This window comes from Lates calcarifer, linkage group LG10 (assembly GCF_001640805.2).
Source record: "Lates calcarifer isolate ASB-BC8 linkage group LG10, TLL_Latcal_v3, whole genome shotgun sequence".
In the NCBI taxonomy this organism is placed as follows: Eukaryota; Metazoa; Chordata; class Actinopteri; family Centropomidae; genus Lates; species Lates calcarifer.
In genome coordinates, this window is record NC_066842.1 from 15,003,794 (window position 1) to 15,024,534 (window position 20,741).

At 39.8% G+C, this 20,741-nt stretch overlaps 1 protein-coding gene across 2 annotated transcripts in view; it reads right to left on the reverse strand.

Annotated features, from left to right (window-relative positions):
- Positions 1–20,741, reverse strand: part of shank3a (SH3 and multiple ankyrin repeat domains 3a) — a 166,218-nt gene that overhangs the window by 29,649 nt on the left and 115,828 nt on the right. For both annotated transcript variants that reach the window (XM_018663819.2, XM_018663820.2), the window contains one exon: positions 13,824–13,937. In XM_018663819.2, the coding sequence (XP_018519335.1) occupies positions 13,824–13,937 (114 nt within the window). The remainder of the gene's footprint in view (positions 1–13,823; positions 13,938–20,741) is intronic.

The following is a 20,741-nucleotide window of genomic DNA, read 5'->3' on the forward strand; positions in this document are numbered from 1 at the left end:
TATTTGTGTTGATTATTTAAGGCTTCAGGAATGCACTGGGTGCACCTGGTGGTCAAAACTATTTACAGTAGATAAGTGCACTGTATCCAAAGAAGGGTAAAACAGATGCATTGTTGCCTTTCAGTTTTAGTCTGTTTAGGGTTCATGCTCACTTATGACAGACTAAACCAATGGTTCCAAACATAAGGCCATATAGTCTGACAACTCCTGCCGTGCATAATTAGAGGAAAAATCAACAAAGTTCTTGTGACTGACAGCAACTGAAGCTACTATTCAGTCCTTTAAACTGTGCTGGACATTTTTCATTGTTTATAACAATGCACAGATAGAATCAGAGGAAGGAGACAACATGTCCTGTAGAGCAACATGCATCCATAATCACTCATCAGAGTGATATTACAGTTCAAATGGCAGGGTTTCACCACCTAAACAAGTTCCCTCTAACAGCATCATCATAGTATCACACAGGTTAGGTATGAACACACAGACTTTGCTGAAATGTGTTCAGTAGTTGCTGAATTAAACTGCTTAGGTCCAAAATAACTATAAATAAATGAATACTAAGCCTTTAGTGTTGGTAACCTAATTAAAAAAAAGGCTAAGTTGTGACAGAAATTTTGCTCCTGACTTGAACTCAGTGGTTATAGAAATAACAGTGTTGGAGAATTGTAGAAATGTTCAAAACCTCACATTCATGATGATAATAAGGTGTTGTGAATTTCAGTTTCTGATTTAGCATTGTTGGGATTATAGTGCCATTAAAGCACTTTCACCAACACAATGTCTTATTTTTAAGTCAGAAAATGCTAAAATTATAGCTGTTGTTTCCTGAAATTACAGAGGAATTCACACACAGCACTGATTTTTCAGTAACTTCTAGAGATAAACGCTTTGCGTCTGGTCTACAAACTTAATGTGCCATAGATTGAAAGGTTTTGTTTCTTTGTGTTATGAGTGATACCCCATTCCATAAAAATGTGAGAATAAGTTGTTTGTCTGTTCTCGCTGGTGATAGCTGTGAAACGGTGTGTTATCGCCGAGATGGAAGCATATTTAGCACATCGAGATATATGTCAAGCTGTAACATTACAGCTCTCTCTGCCACTCTGTTAAAATGCAATATCTCTGAGAGAGGTCTGCTGTAAACATCTGTGTTTTAGCCCACAGTTCCTCTCCATTCTGGACAGATTGTAACACCTTCACTGCCCTTGTCTGAAGGACACAAGCACCACATCACATACACACAGATGCAGGGACACCAACCAACACAGACACGCACACACACCGTCTCTGAACCCTGGTGAATGAGAATTAACCTGTGCTGTTTTACCACTGATAAGAGCTGCAGACAAACATACACACACACTCACACTCACACAAACACAAACACGCATACTTATCAAGTGAGCCTCATTGACTTTTTAATTCTTTCCTTTCATACCCTCACTCATCCCTCCTTTCTTTTTCTTCATTCATGTTGTGCATGTTAACCCCCTAAACCAGGTGGATAGAAGACCAAGCAATTGGGTGTAGTAAACTCTGGGGGCTCCCTACACCTTGAATACTAAAACACTGTTTAAATTAATCAGAACAATGCTGGACTCTCCGGTGTAACAACTTCCCAAGAGCTACACAGCCTGTGAGGAGATGCTTGTGGAAAGAAAAAAAAAAAAAGTAAAGACAGAATCATCCTGCCTTTCTTTCTCTTTTGTGCTGTCACACAATGTGCCTGTCGTTCCACAGATCCAACAAGGAATCGTTGGACCGTGCTGGTGGATATAGGGCTAACCCATTTCCACACAGCACAGAGGACAGAGCAATGTCTTCATTTTCTTTTTCCTCTTCATCTTCCTTTGTCTATCTCTGATTTTCTATTCCTCTAGCAAACAGCTCTTAAATAAGAAAGGTGAATACTTTTTTTTCATTCCTGGATAAAATTAGTCATGCTCACAATAGGACAGTGTGACAGAGAGAACACTGAAGGAAAAGAAAAATCAGTATAAAAGAAAGACTATAAGCAGGCTCTGTATTAATTTAATCTTAATCTGTTCTGTACATATAGGGAATTCAAATAAACCATGCGAATGGTTTATACAGGATAATATCTGACATCAAAGATGGCAGAACTTTAACTGTATGAGCACATACCTTTGATATGGGTGTCATGCAGCACTAAATCTTTTCATCAAGCCATTTATCTGCATACATGGACATGATAGAGCAAATGTAGGGTAACTCCATTAATTGGGAAGAGGGGAGTGTCAGAACAAAAAGAGGAGGATGAGAAGAAACAGAGAAAGTGTGTTAGAGTGGGACAACAGGGAGGACAGATTAAATAGCACGCTAAAATGGAGTTAAACCAGAGGGAGAAGGGCAGTACATGACAATACTCTGTGAAAGTAGCTTGAAAAGTCTGTATCCTGATAAAAATAGTCCTGATTAGTGTCTTCCAAAAAAGTCCATACAAGTGTTCCAGAAAGAATTAATTCATATTGATCATTTTCTTATCTGCCATCTCTAGAGATCAGGTTTGGTTAAGATTATAATCCATAATATTTCCATTTGCATTTAGTAATTACTCTCTTACTCTGTGCAGTAGTTTTCATTGTTAATGGTGGAGTCCACTGGATTTAAGTTGCCTACACATGAACAAGAATTCACACTGTGACTGTCCATAAGTGTGGACATGAGAAAGGAGGATTCATTTGTAACACAACTATTTCTGTCACTTATCATGTGTTCAACCAAGTGCAAAACTATGAATGCCTGAAAATGTGTGCAATTATACCCATATTTAATTGATTACCACCCCCCACTGTGACAACAGGCTTTTTACCCTGCTTTGTTGCCATTTGGAGAAGATATAAACACTTGTGCCTTCTGATGGTTTAGACAACACCTTACACAAACAAGTTCTCTTTGAGCATAACCTGACCTTAATGGTAATGGTGTATACAGTGTATAATACTTTGTACTTGTTGATGGTGCTAGTGCATATCCAGTACTTAAAAGCAAATCAATTTCCAATATTACAGGGAGTGATGGAATAGGAAGAATCAGACCCAGGCAGCTGTTAGATGAGGAGCTGCAGACAACAGGCTGCACAACTTCTCAACAAGTTAACCAGTTTAGTCTGACCTGCTGTTGTGTAGAAAGCTACTTGTGCCACACAAAGCATGAAATCAGATTGTGGTTGCAATTATTTTTGACTGACGTCTTTATTAAAACAATGTGCCTTTATTTGGCTGTACTGAAAACAGATAAATCATTTGGTCTTCTGTTTGCTGTTACCACAGTAACCATGGGTAAAGACTGCAACTAAAAGGGAAAAATCAGGGGCATGACTAAAGTCAGGGAAAGGTCACTGTCATCATTAAAACCAGGACATGAAGTGAACTGTAGTCTCTGGTGTCAAAGTTACACACTTTGTATGCCAGTATTTACACAATCCCAAGAGGTTGCATGTCAGGTAAAGATAAACACAAGTTGTTTCACGTGTTTGAACAAATCTTATCAGTGGGCTGATTCTTTTTTTCTATAGTGAGCCTTTTATACACCAAGACTATCTGTCTAACACTCTAGAAGCAAAGAGGGGATAGAGAGAGGGAGGGCAGAGATTATAAACTTAACACCCTCCTTTTAGTATGAGCAGTCACAGTCTAACAAGGTGCTTTGATCGACGTACAGACTAAGACAATGACACTGCAAGAGCTAACGGTCGGTTAGGAAGACAGGCTTTTAATAGAATAGGATAGGAGATGAGATCTAATAATGCCAGCACTAAAGGAAAAGAGTTCATCAAAACTATCAAGTGTGAGAGTTGAACATTTTAAATATAAGCTAAAATTGCCAATCTGCCCACTCTTATTTCATTAAGTGCAAAAGAAGGTCACTTGAGTAATGGGATTTATTTGATAACCATGACATATCTCTACCAAAAAGGGACACATGAGTAAGAGCCTTCAATTACAAACATAAAAATATTGAAGAATAAAACAAAAAAAACTTTCCGTCTGTGAAGCAGGGTGGGGCTGAGATGAAGAGGAGGCTAATGATAAAATGAACAAAGGGAAAAGTGGACACATGATCGAGAAGACCTTTAATTAGTTCTTTGTTGTAAAATATTTATTTGACATGCAGTCAAATACTCTGTCCAATTCTAATGTGTTGTATTTTTTGCACTGAATTAAACCATCAGTTAGTCACTTAAATCTGTAGTATTGCACATCCCCCTCTTCTAAAAATGGAAACGTTTGTACGCTTCCAGACAGACACTACTCCTCTGTCTTTACTACATTTCCCCTTATGCTGAGTCACATTGCAAGTTTTTTACATTTACAAAAGGCAGTATTTTTAGCGTCTCCTACAAGATACCATTTTACATGCTGCATGACTACAAGTGAGTTGTCTAGTCAGTATACTGACTCAAGAACAGTGCAATGAGTTTGTGGGCAGAGAGCGACTTACCCCAGTATATGTCATGACACGTGGAGTTTGGTTGCTCTGCCTTCACGACAGTTACCACCCCGTCTATCCTGCTACACAGCACTGGCAGATCTGATACCATGACTGGACAACAGTCCATTTTTTTCCAACTCTATTTTTCCAACTCCCTTTCTATGAGTTTGACCAGGTCATCCTTCCACCCTGCCCCTGGTCCGTCTCCCAGCTTGAATCACTGAGGAGAGCTGGGCCTGGCCTCCCTCTCATCCTTGCCTTGAGTCAACTAAAAGCAAAATGTCCATTTTGTGCAGTCAGCTATTTAAAATATCTCAGCACCATATTCCCTTTGGAGAACTTCCAGTTTTCTTCGTTATGAGAATGAAATAAGCCCTCCTGGACGAGCAGTACTGAAAACTGTCCCATTCTGTTTCAGCCTCCAGCGTATATTTCACATCTCTCTGCTGTCTGTCGTTCTCCTCCTCTCCCTCAGAATTGGTTGGTTTGTTGAAGAGCCTTCAGAGAGCTCGTTGTTACCATGTAAGTGTCAGAGGCAGAGACCAACGCCTATAAATACCTCAGCTCTGTCAAAGTGGAATAAGCCCTGAATAATTCAGTCAAATTCATACAACAACTATACAAGCTCTTCAAACACTGTGGCAGCTCATCACAACACGCCTTTGAGTCAAGGTCAAGACAAGCCAAGATGCACTCAGACAAACATAAACACATATCATGTAAAACAGAAGAAAGCTTAACTGAATGTACTGAATTATCAATGTCACTGATTGAATCAGTAGCTTTATGTATTAGAACTTCCCTCATTGGTGATTGAAAGTATTGCTGTCAGTTCAGCTGTGTGATATGCACTGTTACTTTGTCTTTAAAAGCTTTCTAAAAGGCAGCTAAGGCAAGTATTGTGCTGAGGCGCTTACTGATGTGCCTTGGAAAACAAAGATTGCTTAGCTTAAAAACAAAATACAGTAACTGTAACAGTAACTATGAATCTCTGAGCTGAGAAAAAAGGTTCAAATCAAAGGAGATTTGTAATTTCCACCTTCCAAATCTACAGCAGAGTGAGAGGCTGATGCTGAGAGGGAGATGGAGAGTGAAACAGGGAGAAAGAGAAAAACAGGGGAGTCCTGGTGTAGAAGTAGGCGTGTGATTAGTCATGCCCAGCCAGAGGGATGCTTTACAGCTCTGCCAGGTAAGTTGGTCTGTGTGTGTGTGTGTGTGTGTGTGTGTGTGTTGCCACATTTTTTTAGATGCAACACCCAACAACAGTGAAACACAGCAGTCGAAGAGCTTATGTAAACAAAATGATTCAGCCAACTGTATCTACAGATTACTACTACAGGTGAATATCATCAACACTGTGAAATAGACTTGACTTTCAGAGAGAAATGTGTAACCTGCCCATGTGTATGTGCTTGTTTGTGTGTGTGCTCGTGCACGCATGTGACCCACTGTCATCCAATGCGGCCCCTGTCAAATGTGATATGTCTCTGCTCCACCATAAGACCTGATTCATCTTTGATTCATTGTTCAAATAGCATCGCCATCTATTATGATTTGATATGGCTCTGTCCTCCAGAGAGAGAGAGAGATGGCTCAACACACTCGACTGACTTCTGATGAAAAGTACAGATAGTGGCCATCACTCTGCTGCCAACAAACAAACACAACAGCCACATACTCACACAAAGGCACGCACACACTAACACCTTGAGATACATCACTGTTCATGTGGATTTTTTTTACAGGGTTTAAATGGCAGGACTCCTCTTGAACTGCCAGTCTATAATACTGACTCAGCCAAACCTTAATAACAAGGACATGTCTCTCAACTTAGTTTATACTCTCTCTTTCTATTAACATGGATTAGTTGGCAATGCTAATCTATCTGCTGACTCCACACAGAATAAAGACAATAACCTAACGAGTGTGTGTGCCAAAGCATACATGTAAGAAAAAAAAAAAAAACCTGTCCATTTGTATGCATGTGCACATACACTGCTCTGTGGTGTCAGCAGTTGCATACTCACTCTGCATTTTACAAGTCGCCAATGGAGAGAGTTACTGACTGAATTCAGTATCTATGTAATTTGTGGTCTGGGTCTGTACAGACAAATTTATGGGCCCGTGAGAGAACTTAACTGAGAGTAGTTTGTCATTGAAAGGTAAATGCTCTTCTGTTATTTTTATGAGCTTGCTAAGTTTAACCTTTGAGAACAGTAAAACTACAGACTGAAATAAATTTGAACAATATGACATAAAATGCAGAATTGCTGTTGTAATAAATCATAGAAAAACATGGACAAGGCAACCGTGAGAGCACAAAGGGGTTTGATGAGGAATGAAGACACACTGGAGGATCAAAGCCATATTTGTGATTTTTATAAAATAAGTATTCAGTTTATTTTGCATGGAGGAGCTCTAGATTTTTCATTTTCCCACATCAAAGATTTAGTCTTTACCTTTCTAGTTCTCATGACCTTACAGTGAATCAGAGAAATTACATTTCTTACTTAAGTTGAATAGGCTTCTATAAAAAAAAACACTGATGCACTTGAAAAAAAGTACATAAAATTGAAAAAATAATTCTCATAATTATGTTAAACCTGGTAGACAGATGCTGCCTTCTAAAGCATGCAACTTAATGCATTCATTTTTTCTCTTTTCACAGCTCCTGTTGAGATGCCACTGAGAAATTCTCTTAAGCCTTAAGCATGTAGGGCTTCTAAGGAGATATAACATAAAAGGGGAGAAATAACATATAATAATAAGTGGTTTCCAGTCTCCTCCACAGCACTGCAAAAGGGAAAGAAGCTGGTGTTACCAACATGTCATCAGTGTGACTGGCCTTGATAACACACAAAAGCATTCGTATTCATCATGTTAGGGTGACATTCTAGGTGTGACAGGGTGAAGATTGGACCTGTCCTTGAAAGGCAAAACAGACAGAGGGAAGGAGAGATACAATAATGAGAGAGGAGCGAGAGTTTGGTGGATCGCGGTATGAAAAAGGGTGAGGGAAAAGAAAGAATGATGTTGCAAAGAATGAAAAGAAAATCTAACACACTTGAAGTCATGCTGAACAGCAGCTGATGTCCATGAGCTCTAACTCCATTTTCATAGCCGAGTGATGCATTTTAACAACAGGCTTCATACATATAAACTGCTGTTCACAGACCACTTCCACTAAATGAAAAATAGAACAAAAAGAACATTATCTGACAATTACTCTTTTCTCGTTTCTAGCATCCACATGTGGCTCTCTGTCCTCATGGACCCTGAAAACATCCTCTGGTCTTTTATCCACTCCTTTGTCCTGATGCTTCAACACTCACACACACTGGAGTGACATGACTCATGCTTATTGAGTTAATCTATCTATATTTCATCAACCCTTGGTATTCATGTCTCAGTCATGGCTTATGTTCTTGCATGTATACACTTGTCTACCACTGGATTTTGCTTTTGCCCAGCTTGACACAGAGCGGTTTTCTAACGAGGGTATTTGTAATATAATGTAATACTAATAAATATAATATTTGCTCTGCCCATGTCAAGAATCTCTGACTGATGCTGGTATTTTGGTAACATACCGAGGGCTTAAATCATATTTGTAATCTCTCGATAAAAACATAGCCTGCAGTATCCATCTTAAGGTGACAATGTCCGTAAAAATGTTCAAAAGAATTATAGTGCAAGTCATTGTGAAACAGTGTCAAAAAATTCCACAACTGCTGTTAAACGGGCTCAGATAATGACTGAAATCCATCATCGCAGCAGCAATAACTATTGACCTTGCACCTGAGACGTCAGTGGGGAAGAACCAAACTACAAAAAGCCCACACAAATCCACCTTTGTTGGTGAAACTATGCTGATAGCTTCACAGTTTTGTCCAGATGACTTCCTGTACGATCCCTTACCAATCCATTGCACCATCTCTCTATCCCTTCCTTACCTTACTCCTCCACCCTCCCTTACCCTCCGACTTGCTCTGCCCATGTCATTCTCAGCTGCCGCAGCAACGCTGATGTTTAAGCATTCTGGGGGAGTGCAGACACACTCCAAAACTTCTTAATGGGCAGGCTAAAAATAGCTCAGGCTGGATCTGACTGGGCTGATGCATGCGGCTGTGAGTCATTCAACTGTGCCGCGGTGTGAGGAGAGTGAGGGAACGGAGTGAACGAGCACAAAGAGAAAAGAAATAAAAGTTTCGCACGCTTGTTAAGATATCAAACCATTGAGAAATCAAGCATTGCTTATCCCATCACAGAGAAAAATGTGAATTATTATGCTGTGAGTGTGTGTGTGTGTGTGTGTGTATGTGTGTGTGTGTGTGTAGAGGTCCTTGAGGACATCTGAGGCTGCAAGGCACTCAGGCTAATATAATAGAAATTAGGGCTGGTAAAAGAGTATCGCTGTTTCATGCAGTATTTGGCTGAATGTGTCTGGTCTGTTTGGCTGTAGCATGCCAATTTCTTACTGGGGGGTAGCAGAATCAGGGGCGGGGTCTTTTGGCTGGAGGGCTGTATGATTCCAACAGATTGTAGATTAACAGTACTACTGCTGAAAATGAGTGGCCCCTGGCAATTTGGTAGCATCATTAGAAAGGGAAGAGCAGTTCATACTCACATCATTATCTCCTCCATTACCACGGGTAAACATCTACCATTAACCCCCACAAACAGGCCAGCAGCATGTGTGCTGTGTGTGAGTGTGTGAGTGAGAGAGAGAGAGGGAGAGAGAGGGAGGGAGAGAGAGAGAGAGAGAGAGAGAGAGAGAGAGAGAGAGAGAGAGAGAGAGAGAGAGGAATATTCTATAGACTTAAAAACTGTTCAGCTTTTAGAAATTATGTTGGACTCTCAGTTGTTTAAGAAGCGCCGTACTGTTTAAAAAAAAAAAAAATAGTACTAGTAGTGATTTATAATAACACATGGATACTGCACACCTCCCAAGCACAAACACATATCAGCCATTTGCCCAATGCCGGCCGTTTTTCACCACTGCATTACTCATTGTACTCTTAATGAATTCAATCAATAGTCTTTATTTTTCGCCCTCATTTTTTCCATCAGTTACTAATGCCCTCCTCTTTCCTATTTTTTCTCCCTTTGACATCGACACTTTGCTTTTGTCTTTCCTCCTGCTGTCTGTCCCCTCAAGCACCAGTTGAAGATGAACTGTTGGCTGCAGGTAGCTCTGGCCGTGCTGAGAGAGAGAGAGAAGAGCAGCGTGGTGACAAATAACAGCCAAGAGAGTCAGTGATGGTTTAAGCTGTGCCTCTTTCGCATGGTCACCTACTTCCTTTCTCCCTTTCTCTCTCTATATTACTTGCTAGCTGCCTTCTACTGTCCCTTCTTGCCCTCCTCAACTGAAACTGCTTTTTTCCCAGCATCCCATTTCGTTTTTTTAGTCTTCACCCTTCTCTGTCATTACTCTTTCAAACCTGCCAGAGACGAGAGAAAAGAGATGGAGGCAGAGATAGATAAAGTGGGTTAGCACTTACAGAGTCATGACTTATGGGTGATGTACAGTTGCAGAGAGGAGGGGAGAGGGGGAGAGAGAGGACGAGGGAAAGTGAGACAGAGCACAAGCAGTAGTATTAGGGTTACTTAATTGTTGACAGGGCTGTCTTTCCTGCTTCACTAGGCCGAGACATATTGCCCTAACTGTCAGTGACGCCTCAGTGGTTATCTTCAGATAAACAACTCTGTGTGTGTCCCAGTGTGTGTGTTACCATGTCACCCTGTGTTATTTTGCTGTTGTATCACTGTTGATGAATCTAGAGATGAGGGTGAGATTAGCTTTGAAATGCCTCAGTAGCCTCAGAAATTAGTTATCAAATGGTATATCAAATATATTGTGCTGTATAATATACTTTAATTCTGATCATTACACACAATTATGATCAAATCACCTTTATTTACAAGTAATAGATTTTGACTATTTCAATATTTTATGCATACAGATGTCAGGTTAGAGTCTAAAGTCAGACTAAAATGTGTTTTTATCTTGTGTAATGCAACATATTTCAGAATTAAATAGCATGTGAGTGTAATATAATTTAACTGGAGGGATTTATGTCTTCTGATTTGATTGGATTGGTAAAATCAAGCATGGTTAATATGGAACTGTAGAAGACTCTCCCACTTGTGTAGTTCCACTTGTGTTGTTCGATATGGAGAAAAATGTTGTTTTCATATTGTTTGTAAATGTAAACAAAGGTTTTGCTGATTGACATCCAAACACCTCACATCTGATGGAATTATTTTATGTTTAAAAGGAGTCAACCAAACTATTGTAATGTTTTTCAAGAAGGAGAAAAAAAAACTGAAAAACGAACACTGTGACTCACTGTGTGCATTGTGTTTTTGATGGTGAACTATCCGCCTTTTTATTCACAGTTAGAATAAATGTGTGCTGATGATTAAAGCATCCTTCTTTAATATCAAAGAGGAACAAGAATACATAGTGTCAGAGAGGAAGGACACAGGAGACATAAGACACTTTTTATCCCTGAGGAATAGATATCTGAGGGTTGTGAGTTTTTCAGGATTTATGAGTTAGTGGGGCTCAATATCAGGCCCATCTCCATCCCGCACTCCACTCGCTCTTTTTCTCTCTACCTCTCTGAAAGACACACTCTACCATCTCCACTTTGCTGTCCTTTAGAGTATGCTCCACCATCCGTCTCCCTCGCTATCTGGCCCTTTTCTTTCCCACCTTCCCCTATCTTTTTCTCACAATGCATTTAAATGGGGTGTTTAGAGATTCCGGCCTTTCTCATCTCTTCACACCTACTCTCAGGTAACCTCAATCCCCCAACAACCCACTGAGAAGGGAAAATGCCCCAATTGCCACAGAAATAGGTCTCAAGAGATGCATGACAAATGCAAAAAGGGATAGGGAGATATTTATGACAAACTTGTCCTTGTCCTGTTTCCAATGTATGTACTTACTGCAGCATTTCCTATCTCACTAACCTTTTCCACACAATGACCAGATGTTTTTCACAATGGCTTTTTTTTTTAATGCTGCACAGAATTTAAATCCAGTGTCGCTGCTGCACATGTTGTTGCCCCCGAGACCAAAGCAAACCAAGTGTGCCATCTGCTAATTAAATGACCATCTAAATGGGGATATGGTCACATTAATCTGATGTACTCCCAGTTGTTTACAAAGGGTTCCATTCAAATCTGTCACAGTAGCATGGATGGAAGATTCATCATGGTCAGTGTATATTGACAGAGTGTAATAAGGAGAATAATCCACACAAAATAGTTCCTTAAAAAATGCTGACCTTTAAGCAGATTTACATTGTTAATACTATTTTTTTAGAGACTGAAAGGTGGCGTACGTATTTCTTTAAATTTGTTTTATTCTTGCTTGTGTATTTTCTGTGTATAACTAATTATTTTAACAATGTTGACATTAGAATAACATGTCACATTTGGTCATTTTTGCTAGCCTGATGATTTTGTCTCAAAATTTAAAAAAAAAAAACAACAACAAAAAACTAAAAAATCAAAATAGATCAAGAAATCTACAGCAGAAATGACATGTATTGATTTCTCAATTGAATAAACAAACAAACAAAATCCTGTATAATGAGGTATGTTGCATTTTGGTCATTACTCAGTCCAAAAAAGGTCCCTTGCCTATACTATGTAATCTCAGGTACGACTGCTTTCTTCACCTACATTAAACATCTGAAGCTTGAGGCACATTCTCAGGTGGCTGTTGACAGACATTGTGGGAAATAACAAACTGGTGTAGAAGTTGATGAGACAGGTTATGGGTAAAGGGTTACACCAAAAAGTAATTTACAATATGTTACAAAATAATTCCTTGAATGCAGTGAACATCACGATTTGACGGATTTGACTTTGTTTCAAACCATGGATTATTCAATCACAATCACATAAGATATTTTAAAACACTAAAATTTAAAGAGATTTTTTTAAAATTAAGAATATAATGACTAAATAATAAATAATAAAATAAGTGCAAAGAATGTGTGAATTATGAAATGTTGACATGACATTTTACTGCCAATTTGCTGATGCATTTGCTGAAAAATGTTCCTTGATGTTGATCCTGTCTATGTGTTTTTAGCAAAAACTAAACTGTTCAACCTTTCCAGTGCACCTGCGTTCTTTAATTAGCCTCTAATTAAGTGTCCCTAAAAGCTCGACAATCTGTGGTGAAAAACTCAAGACAGTCTGCAGTTGGCATGGGAGGCAAATGTCAGCTAATGCAGGAGGAAAGACTAGCTTTTCATTCTCTGAGGAAAACAGGTTTCTATCAGCATGCTGTTTCTCACACAGGCATGATTAAGAGCGCTCAACTATTTATTTCGCAATGGCTTACTCTGCTACTACAGGTGTATATTAATTACAGGGGTCCCCAAAATAGAGTCAGGAATGCAAACTTAAAGCAAATCAATTGTCATGTACATAGATGTTCAACAATCAATACAACATTCAATTACAAATTGTGTGTTTATATGTTTTTACAGTTGACTATTGGATATTTGTAGTATAACAACATAATAAGTGAATTTGGGATTAGAATAAGTAAATTATTTGAATAATATCTCGAATAGTAAATAAAAACTGTCTCACCAGAAAAAAAATAATTAGTACAATAATATACAACTGACAAGCTTTTCTGGAGGACATCCTGTATATTAGATGAAAATAAACCCTGTCTAAACTCACTCTAAGCTCTCACCTAAAAAAACAACTTGACTCATGCAATCTCTGACTGGTGTTTGTTGAATAATAAACATTTTATCTACATCAGAGGTGAGTTGTGTGCATATTCTGCTTGCTTCTTGTTAACAAAATTTGCAGATAACATTGCAATATCCTAGGGTTCACACAAGTAAAGTCACTGCCAATTTGCACCATATTTTCCTGATCATTAAAATACCTAACTTAAAATTTTTCATTAAAATCAATATTTAATTTTGTTGCCAGCAGGGCATGGGTGCAGGAGAGCTATTGAGCAAATTTCTGTGGCTAACACAGGTGGTTAATTAAAAAATACTGAATTGAAATGAATTAGAAAATTAAGAGAGGTCCTTATTTAAATGTTCTAGTTTTAAGATATTTACAATGCACTGACAATTACATCACTTGAGACATAAGCATAAATGTACATATATTGTGCCATATTTTGTTTATTTAATAACAAACACTGTAAGCACTCGTCACTGCGGAAAGAACTGTAAGACTGAGAACTTTGCTGTTCAGCACCATGGACAGAGCTATTCACACCAGTGCAACACTCTACAGCAAGACTGAAACTTGTTAGGGTATGATGGTATGAGTTTACATGTATGCGTGTGTGCTTGTTGACTTCTTACCTAGCCGTGGGTCATACTGCCTCATCTGAACTTCTTCTACACAGTCTGCTGGGAACCAGCCTGTCCTCCCTTTAACCGTGCCTTCCCAGAATCCTCCTTCTCCTATACTCAGCACTGACAGAGAGAGAGAAAGAAGACGGAGGTTAAGTGTTGTCATAAAACAAACTTAGTTGTCATCATTGTTAGTGTTGTGGAGCCTGTAGAGTCTTGGAAAAAAAAGACAAAAAAGGACAAAGGACCATATAGCAGAGTGAGGTATTTAGGTTTTTATGTTCTAGGTTCATAAATTGTCATGAAGTGAGCATAGAGGGAGAGGGAAGGTTGGATAAGAGAGAAGGAGAGAGAGAGATTTTAGTTTTACAAATACACAAACATAAAATACACTGATGCAAGGCAGAAGAAACTGTAATGTAAAAATATATTGGTCTGTGGCTAATGTACTATACTGAGGTGCTTGGGCAACATAGGTTTTATTATTTCATACCAGTAAACAATTTTTAAGATTTGACTGAGACTGAGAGATTTGAAAGTAGAGGGAATGTAGTAGTGGGAGAACAACAGGGGGAAATCAAGAAAGAAAGAAAGAGGAGGAAGAGATAGGAAAAGAGGGCAAGAGGGCGGGAAGGAAAAAGAAAGAGATTCCCTCTAAGTTCCGCTGTGGTAATTAGAGATGAATGTATAGTTGATATTGATCTTCCCTGCAGGACTGAGCCAGCATGCTCATATCTACAACACTCATCCATTATCCCAGCACACTAACTAACACACACACACACACACACACACACACGCACACACAAACTCCTCAGAGATCACCAGCTGGAACTGAAGCTTTGCCTGAGCGAGCCCTTCTTCTAAACTGGTTGCTAGGATACGGCAGTATGATGTTGCAGCCAGCAGACAGCCTGCTAAATGATGTAGTCTACTTCCTCCAAACTATATTCTACTCTGGAGTGGGAACATGTCACGGTGAGGTAACCTGGGGCACTATGAGAAGCAGCCAACTGGACTTCATCTTAAGTGACATGATAGTAAAAATTCAAACATCATCCATTCACAGGATTCCTGTGAATGTATCTTGTGACAAATACATTATTTTCTCAAGGCCATACTACTGCACTATCCCCCACATTTTACTTCACCTAAAAGTTAAGTCTGTCTACATCCTGTAGATAGACTTAACTTTTAGTTTTAGACGCACATTGAAACAGGCAATGTGTTTAAGTACACTGCGTGGTCAGTCATGTATAAATCAACCCTTTTAGAAACATTAAGATATAAATGTAAAGGCATGCAGTCTCCATATTCTGTCCTGACTGACCCCTCTCCTCTCCTGGTATATTATATTATTAATACCCAAATCTTGAACCTAAATAGAACATTTACTGGTTTTATTGCTAAAAATGAACAAATTTCCTCTCAGTGGCTACACCAAATAAATAAGTTATCCCTACAGATAGTTATTCCACATTCCTCCTGAAGCAAGACATACAGTACACTAGCTAAGATGGAAGTGGTGTTTGAGAGGGGAGAATGGCTGTTTATTGACTCCCCACTGTAAAAAAAAAAACATGACACTCAGCACACAGAGGATACATGGACTGATCCCCCTCTCTGATCTCAGCTTAACACAACTTTACCCTGCCCGTCTCTTGAGAACAGCCCCCCCCCACCCCAGCTTTATCTCCGTCCCACTCTCTCTTTACTATACACATCTTTCCCTCCCATTCTCCTCCTCTGTGTTTCTGAATGATTTCCCAGTCATCGCCTCCATCCCTCTTTGTCTCTGTCAGTGCGTTCGTCTATATTGTAATGGTGTCCCTGCAGAAGACAGGTGCCGGCTGTGTTCTCTGTTCCCCATTGACAGAAATGAAAGAAGGGGTGAGACCTCTGATTGAGCTTCTAGGCCACCATCGCTCACTTCCCTCACTCTTTTATCTTCCCAACTTACAATCCATTTCTGGTCCCTGACACCACTGCCCGACAAAATGGACAGAATCGACCAGTGAGTATCTCAGAATACCAGCAAAATCCAGTATTTTACAATCTCAAATGCATTTACATACACTTGTTCATCATGCAGGCAATTTTTTCCACATATACATAAGCATACATAACATTTATACAAACATCCTCTTCAATTTACTTTAAATACACTGTAGGCGGTCTGAAAGCTGAAATCAAGCCAATTAATTGCTTCTCAGTGAAGTCAAGAAAAGGTTGGTGAAACGTGCATGCGCGCACCCGCACACACTCATACACTCTCGTACACACACACATTTTAATACATAACATGCTTAATAATCCTCACAATGCCCTCAGCATTTGAGAGCAAAGAGTCTGCATATACACAGAGAACAGAAAAAAAACAAAAAAAATCTCACTGCCACTGTAACGCTCTTAAGAAACCCTTAATCAAAATAGCTAGGGTTATTATTTTGGCCAAATTACAGTGTTAAGTGATACCACGTACTTACAGTAAATTTATTTCTACAGTTCAGGTTATATTTTATATCTGGCAAAGACACACACAACAACCACATACATATATACTCCATGAGATGACCACACATGCATGTACAGTATGTCCATAGAATTCCCCGCTGTGTGAGTAGCCTCTACCTAACACTGCTACTCTGGTTTGGTGCTTGCCAGCACTGTGTTGGCATGACAACTGTCCCTGTGATGAATCAGATGTGGGCTCACAGGAGCCAAGTGGCAGGAAGGAACTCAAACAGTGCATGTCTGTGCAGGAGGATTTACAATATGTGTGCCATGTTGATGTTTTTATCCAACCAGACCGCTCAGGGACCACTGCCATGTGGAGAGCTACAGTTGTAGATGGTAGTGGGGAAAAAGCCTGTCAAATTGTTGAAAGGCACAATGAGTTTTTGCCAATAAACAATCACACTCAACAATATGTCACAGATGTTACAAGACAAATTAACAGAAAAATGACTTTATTTCCTCTTTTGTATTATTGATCCAACTGGCCTCCCTAATGGACCATTTAAACAAAATGAGATGGGCTGGTATCACTGTGTGACAACAGACATTTTGAGTTTCTCAGAGTCAAGTGTTCTATTGGTAAACTGATCAAATCCCCAAACAAACAGTATCCTGAGCTTCATAGTCTGGTGAAACTGCATTTGAGAAAGCACGGGCTGTCACTTCTAACACTCACTTGGTAGGAGTCTGAAACCAGTGGTGACTTCAGACAACTATATTCACTTGTCCACTCTGCCTGGTAGAAAGGTGACAATTGACAATTAAATGCTCTTCCAAAAACTTTGCTGATGCTGATATTTTTCAATTTTGCAGCTGCTATGTGAGAGTCATCACCTGAACACTGTCAAGGACTACTGCACATGCAGTAGGCCTATAGTTTTCTGTGGCTCCAAATAAGTCTGACAGCACAGGTGTAGCTGTTTTGTCTAGGTGGATGCTGGAAGTGATTTAATGGCCCAGCAACAGTTTTGAGATTGTTCTATAATCAAAGACACAGCCAGGAAGTAGATTCAGAATAGGCAAGGGCAGTTAAAAAAAATGGGGTTGCAAGTAGATGATGTTCATATTGATTGGCCATTTTCTTTTTAACTACGTACATTTCTGAGGAAATAGGAGAGCAACTCTAGAACTGGTTACCTGGGTCAAAATGAAGAATGTGGTTATGTCTTTAGTGGATGTCTCTTGTACAAATAGTTCAACTGAACAGAGGTTGTTTTTAAGAAGAGTTGCTTCAGTGCAAAATGATAAATTCATTTTTTCCCCACTCTGTTCTCCTCTCTATGGAGGTCTATTGGGGCTTAACTAAACAGCAGTTCACCACGTAAAGCAATCAACACCTCAGCTGGACACCAGCTTTTCTCTCTGCTGCACAATCAGAGGTCGGGCCTATCTTGACTGTATCACTACAAGCAGAGACCTGCCACACTGACTCATAATCACCTCCACAGGTAAACTAGCGGGACCAAAGACACAGCATATGTTGACATGCGTTCATACCCGCAATCACACAGGAACACACGCACCAGTATTGCACATATGGTTGTGCACAGAGAAGCCACTTTATTATGTACACCTATTGAGAATGATTCTGCAAGATGGCGGAAGCATTGAGAGCGAAATGTTGCAATGTGGAGTTGACTGCATTGGACAGTTGCTACAATATCAACCGCTGCACTGTCTTGTTGGAAACCAGCCATGTCTGTCCCAATGATGCTCAGTAGGGCTGAAGTCTGGGAACTGTGAAGTTCACTGAAGCAATGAAAATCCACTGTCATGTTCCTCAAACCATTTGATGATGACATGAGCCTTGTGACGCCGTGCATCATCACACTGGTGGTGTGGATAAACTGTAGCCGTGAGGGACTGAGCTGGATCATCAACAGTGTTAAGATGCTCTTTGCGGCAAATTCTGATTCTTTAATCATCAAATTGCAAAAAGGACCTGAATTTGTCAGCAACTTTTTTTTCTGGACCTCAATGGTTTTGATGCTCCTACACCCTCTGCCAACACTATCTTATCTGACAACCTCAGCGCATGCAGCTGGGCAATAAACCAAATTTATTCAATCACAAGCTTCTTGAGATCATCTTTAATCAGTCTAAAGGCCAGTCCAGAGCCTGTATGGGACCATATTATATGAACAAACAAATCATAAGTGAGTATGGATGAGAAATGAAATATTATGCACTGATTCAGTAAGAAATATTTATTGCTACATTAATCATTATTGAACTAATGGTGAAAATGTATTGTGAGACAGACTTGAGGTCGCATCGTCCAACGATATCCATACCTGACAAGTCAAATTAAGATGTCATTTATCTTATGTCTGTTCAGTCTGATCAGCCTGATTTCTACTGCACGACAGTAGTTACATAATGAATGTACAATCTGTAAGAAGGTGGCACATACCTGGCATACTGTCAGTAAGTGTTGACAGCGTTTCAGTACTGTACACACAGTCACTGACATTCATCAACACCCATGCAAACGCATACAAACATTTTTATCTTTTCACAGACTGAAAATTGCACAATTAAACACTGTATCTGCTCAGGTGTACTGTACAGTGAGACCTTGTATGTTCTTTAACTTTTCCTAGCATACTGTGTTGTTAGGTCACACAGAAATTCACAGGATGTTCCCATGGTAGATTGGATATAATCTCACTTGGCCACTAATGGAAAATTCTAAGCTTATATACAAACAAAGCATGAAATGTGACCAGAAAGGAGAATAGCACAACACAGAGCCCTAGAGAATGAAACAAAGGGAAAAAGTGTGACAGAAAGCAGCTTGCATTCAGAAATGACAAAGAGAGACGAGAGCCAGCTAAAGACAGACACAAGCTGACACAGGGAAAGAGCTATGTTTCGACAAGAGCCTAGTTATTCATGACTGTCCAAGACGTCTGCTGTCTGGTGAAAAGTCTGGTACAGCATTGTTTTGTGTGTGTGTGTGTGTGTGTGTGTGTGTGTGAGCATGCGTGCACGTTACTTCTGAGTTTTGCCCTTGGTTAAGTCAGTCACGACTCCTGGTTTAAAAATAGCATCAGTGAGGATGCAGAGCTATTTATACTCTTCACACACCCTGCCTGCAAGCTTCAATGCATCCCTGCACGAGTGTGTGTGTGTGCGTGTGTGTCTGTCTGTGTGTGTACGTGACGGCCGATTGAGCTCATTTTAATTCTTGCTTTGCTTCGCTCTATTGCTTTGAGCTGAGTCATTCATTTTCTTTCTCCTCCTCTCATCGTCTTTGTTTCTCTGTACACAGAGCAACCACACACACACACTCAGACAGTGAGAGCAACCCTCATGAATGCATGAATGATAGCTGGTGTGGCAAGGAGGAGACTTGCACACACATGAAAACATACACTCACTTGTCAATTTATTAGGAACACCTAGCTAAGACTTATGCAGTCTACTACAACACTCCTGCAAAAAATCCTGCCTTCACAGAGGTTACAATGTTCAGTTTTGGGTGCTGTTGAACTGTATTGCATCATGCAAAGAGGCGTCTCTCTTGTTTAGCCTACCCTCACTATTTTGAATGGGGTGGACAAAATAATAAAAATACCTGTCAAAATAATGCAATGCAGTTTAACAGCGCCACAGACTACATCCTCCAAAATGAAGGGAGAACTTATTGCAGGAGTGTTGTGTTAGACTGCATTAGTTTTAGCTAGGTGTTCAAAATCAACTGAGTGGATTTGTCACAGGTAACAGTGGGTGCATCAGGCTTCTGTATTTGCCTGCAGAAACAGGCAATAAAGGATGCAGCTGTGCTGAGAGAGGCTGATGGCTTTCTGCCACAGATGCACTCACACTGATTCAGACAGTGATGCCATGGAGGACCTGCCAAAGACAAAATACTGCTTGATTTCCGTAAAATGACATGGTAGGATTTCTGCACATTGGATTTGCTGTAAGAGACACAGGAAAACTGTGCACCTCTGATGTGACTATTTGTAAATAATATACCAGGGTGGGGTGGGGTGATTAACTAGTTTGTGCAACTATTTAACGCTGAATGAAAGTAGGTGTGCTGCTTCATGGTAACATTATGCTCAGTTAAACTGTCTCTTCACTTTGTCTCTCTTTATTCCATCCCCACTTTTAACTGTGGTCTTCAGGCTACATAAATTGGTGCAGTTTTATATCCAAAGGAATCACATTTAAAGTGATGGACTGTACATTTCTTCTGCACCCGTTTTCCATCGTTGCCTTATGCAGACTTTATAGCATAAGTAAAACTGTGAGACAGGGTTAAGAGACGTCATCAGTTAGCACCTGGTAGCTTGTTCTACTGTTGATACCAAGCGTTCACACACACATTTAATAGTTATACGCAGGAGCTGTCTGATGAAACTCAGGGTATTGTATTTTTTTCAGCATTCTACTGCTGCT